The sequence below is a fragment of the Morone saxatilis genome, unplaced genomic scaffold (genome assembly GCF_004916995.1).
Source record: "Morone saxatilis isolate NCDOM2014 unplaced genomic scaffold, NCSU_SB_2.0 Contig0, whole genome shotgun sequence".
In the NCBI taxonomy this organism is placed as follows: Eukaryota; Metazoa; Chordata; class Actinopteri; family Moronidae; genus Morone; species Morone saxatilis.
The window spans coordinates 3430053-3434419 of NW_023339650.1; the positions used below are offsets into that span (position 1 = coordinate 3430053).

Consider the following 4367-nt stretch of genomic DNA (forward strand, 5'->3'; position numbering starts at 1 on the left):
ATCCTACCAACAGTCGAGTTTTAAACTAGGTGTTTCCATGACTGGAAAACTAGTCTCTAAATGTCCAGGTTTTCCAGGGAACCCTGTATTATATTTCAGTAAAAGCAAAAAGTACAAAGTATATATATGTTTAATTTTGTAGATTAAGGAGATGGTGTAGACTTGACCACAAGCTGTTTTCAGAGCATTAAGCAAAATGTACACAGCATTGTGTTCCGGCTCCGTCACGTCACGGTTTCAGTGTCCACTGGAAACTTTTCAGAAGTGGAGCGTCTGTTGTTCAGTGCCCACATTACAACACACATAATAGAGTTTAGACTTTGCCAACATTATTTGGAATGTTTCTAATCATAAATACAGTGCATGTTTGCCGATGGTAACTTGCTTTATGTACTTTAATATGCTGCACAAGCTTTTGTGTCTTCTAAACTTTCTCTATCATCACTCATTCTAAATGTCAGTATAATCCATCTCACAACACAGTTGCAGTCTTTACCCTGGATTTTTACTCTTTATTTTCTCAGATATCATAAAATAGTGATTTTATCAGCAGCTCAGTAATGACTGTTTGCCGGCACAATGTTTACAGTATGAGCCGTGTTCCAATTCATAGCTGTCTGCCAACAGAAAAGGAAAACAACAAGATTCCATTGCAACATCACCTGAACTGGATGTGGTTTTCTACCCGCAGTTGGTAAAACTTAATCACAGAGAATGTTTATTTCCTCGCCTTTTGTGCTCATAGTTTTTTATACTGTACTCGTTTGACTTCTTTATTTATTTTGCTTTATGTAGTCTTTGTATAGCTCTGTAAGTGATTGTTCATTTCGCCTGGTTTTAATCACACATTAAAGGGACTCTAAAAATGAGTTTGCGAATGAATGGACAATGTGTGTCTGCTCATTCTCTTTGTGCCTTCTCTAGACAATGTTACTAAGTACCACGTAAGGCTGTGTGTTGCGGATCAGTGTGAGTGGACTGACTGTGGCTGTTTGCGGAGCAGCGTCTGGATGAAGGACAGGGAGGCAGGGTCCAGCTGTTGCAGCTCCTCCTCAGTGTAGCTCACATTGAGCTGGGAGATGTTGAGAAACGTCTCCTGCTTGTCCTCGCCCAGGAACGGAGAGATTCCTGTCAGCATCACGTAGGCCAAGACACCAATACTCCTGAGGACATGGAGCACAGTGCAGACAGGGTTAGGGCAGGCTGATATGGAAACACGTACACAATACATTATATACAATAAAATGTGCAGCTTTGAATGGTAGCGTGTTTCAACAACAGACATTCACGGTCCCTGAAGGCTGAATTGTACTAACTTTGGTGATCCTCTGACTTCTCCTCTAGCGCCACCATCAGGTCAAATATTAATATGTCCAATAATGGTTTATGAGCAAATACCTGCAAGACTAATGACATTCCCATCAGCCTCAGCTGTACTTTATGTTTACTTATTGAATGTTAGCATGTTAACCATGGAGAACATGGTAAACATTATCTGCTTCCATCAGAAATACACCATCTGTGTATTCTCCACAGAGCAGACTGGAGAGCCGCTTCTGGTGGAATCACAAGCATTGAGTGTGTTTGAAATACATACTAACATACTGCCTACTACATACCCAGTGAAGTCACTGAAGTATATTCAAGCATATGTCTTCTTTCTTTGTGCTTCTGGAGCTTCTCAACTCCAAAAACGTTGATATTCGCAATCTTCATTCAAATATTCTCCAAAGGGAATTTTGTGGTAATCCACCATTGACCGATCAGAAAAGACGCAATGCATTATGGGGTGGTTGAGTATGCGAGTATGAGTATTGAGATCACACTTAGTATAAATAGTATGTTGGTATGTGATTCCGTGTCAAGAACTTGACATGGCCACCAGAGCTGATCGCCTGGTGGAATCAAGCAGTCCAAAAAGTACAAAAAGAGCACCGCTATTTATTCATTGGAATAATAAGGGGTTTTCTCACCACATATCTGTTGCTGTGCTTATGGGCTCATAGTTTAGAATCTCAGGAGCTGAAAACAAGCACACAAACATAAGTTACTGCTCAGAATCCTATCAGTGCAAAAGTGAGGTGACAGAGGCGAGGTTGAGCACCAACTCACCGACATATTCTGGAGTTCCCATGATCTCTCTGAGCTCCTGGTGGCTGCTGACCATCCTGGACAGACCGAAGTCCACGATCTTGATGTCACCCAGGGGAGAGCTGCTGGTCAGCAGGATGTTCTGAGGCTGACGGGGACATTGCGGCACGCACGTTAGTGTTAGACAGGAAACACATATCTACTCTGCTCTGTGTCACCATTTTCATACAGGATACAATCACTTGTGGTACAGTTTTATAGGTTTATAGTCTGTATTCACATCAGTGGTTTTATTTCTGATGGATGCAACTATAGGTAGTGCATTCGACACTGCAGTAGGTAACTTTGTTAAAAATAACTTTTTGTCATACTGGTTGTTTGATTCTAGCAAATGTAATTAAAAGCACTAGGAGGAGCCAGAGGAAGCAGATATTTTTAGATAAACTGTATCATGCCCTACTGTCAGGATATAGTGAAAGCTTCAGAAAACATGACCTACTGCAGCTTTAAGCCACTGGTACATTCTGCTTTTTATTGGCTGCTTTGTCCACTATGTCTCAGAATGTTCAGAATGGATCTTTACAAAACCTTGCTGAACACATTGCCAATTTAGTTAGTACAGAGAATGAATGAGGTTTTATCTGAACTCACTGGTTCTTTTTAGACATCATAAAGAAATGAGAGGAAATGACTGCACTGTACAAGAAAAGTAAAATAAAGGCGGTTAGGTAGAATCTTGTTTGTGTGTGTGTGACCACTGACCTTCAGGTCGAGGTGGACTACGTTGTTCTGGTGGAGGAAGGAGACTCCCTCCAGGATCTGCCTCATGAGCCTCTTCACGTCCTCTTCGCTGAAGGCCTCATCCTCCCGATCCGACACACACTGGTTGAAGATCTCGCCTCCAGCCGCACTGCACGCACACACACACACACACACACACACACAGATGTAGACCATTCATTAGATTACAATGCAACATTTGAAATCCTTCAGTCTAATAGTTTTGTAGATCAGCCATAAGCTTTATTTCCTCTGCTTCACCTGTGCAAAGTCAGGGAGGGCTGGATCCTATCCCAGCATGCACTAGGTCACTGGTCTAACACATAGACAGACACATTCATGTGTAATTTAGTGTTTGAGTTTGGACTGCGGGAGGAAGCTTCAAGTTACCCAAACTACCATGTGAGTTCCCCGTTTCATCCACAACCTCACCGAAATGACTGAGCTGTCCCACGTCAGGTTTTTTATGGCGAATCCCGTGAGAAATAATCACAATCTAGCCCTATTGTGTGTGTGTGTGTGCGTGTGTGTGTGTGTGTGTGATGACTTGCCAGAGGCAGTGGCAGAAATAGCAGCACCTCCAAATATAGCAAACTAATTAGGAACTTCTCTTGAACGAGGCCGTTTGTACTGACGACTGATCACTCTCTCTCCACTTCTCGCGTGAGAAAACAGGCTCGCGATCACAGAGTAAACAGCAAACATCGGAAATACTTCAGCTACTGCCCTCCTTAAAGCACCTTTCATTTCCTCTGACCTGAGATAAACTTTGATGGATAAACTCAATTAGACCGGTTGCATGATTGAAAAAGAGAGAGGGGCAGTCAGGAATAGACAAGGCGTCCCCTCAGGGTGCTGGTGAATTAGGCTCTATCTCAGAGGAAAGGTGGAGGTGGGGGGGTGTTTTGGTTTTTCAAGGTGAGAAGGAAAGGCCCTTAAACCAACTAGAGAGAATAAAAACACTGGCAAGACAGGCTGGAGGTCAGACCTGATGTATGGTAATCAAAGTCAAATAGTTCCCCACAGAACCTCCATTATACACACACACATTTGTTCTTGCACAGTCTGTTTTCCCTCCTGGAAAGAAATGTTTAGTGCAAGTCAACACACAAAGCTTTTATGTTCCTTTCAGCCTGGAACATATTTTTCAGTGTTTGGTTGCACTGTAGCAAAGTCAATGTGCCCCTGTGTTCCTAGATCTCAGCTAACACTTTAGGGCAGAGGTCACTAACTTTTACTATCAAAGGAGCAGTTTTTGGCAAAAAAAATAAATAAAAAATAAAAAAAATAGAGGAACAGGCGGCAGGTCAGGATGTAACGTATGACGCTCATTTTAGTTAGATGAAATGTTAAGACAACACACACCAGAGTCCACTAACTTGACACCATTTTCCAAAGATCAGACTGCGCTAGTTGGATTTGTTCATTGAGTTTTTCTTGGCAATACAGAATAGAACTTGCTCCCAATATAATTCATATCATTTACCAGTAGGCCT

At 42.2% G+C, this 4367-nt stretch overlaps 1 protein-coding gene across 1 annotated transcript in view; it reads right to left on the bottom strand.

Moving 5' to 3' along the window:
• Positions 1 to 4367, bottom strand: part of LOC118324139 (serine/threonine-protein kinase 17A-like) — a 9374-nt gene that overhangs the window by 4110 nt on the left and 897 nt on the right. Inside the window, exons 2-5 of the mRNA XM_035656298.1 lie at positions 2854 to 3001; positions 2113 to 2239; positions 1974 to 2022; positions 984 to 1163 (exon numbers count right to left, since the gene is read on the bottom strand). Coding sequence (XP_035512191.1) covers positions 984 to 1163; positions 1974 to 2022; positions 2113 to 2239; positions 2854 to 3001 — 504 coding nt within the window. The remainder of the gene's footprint in view (positions 1 to 983; positions 1164 to 1973; positions 2023 to 2112; positions 2240 to 2853; positions 3002 to 4367) is intronic.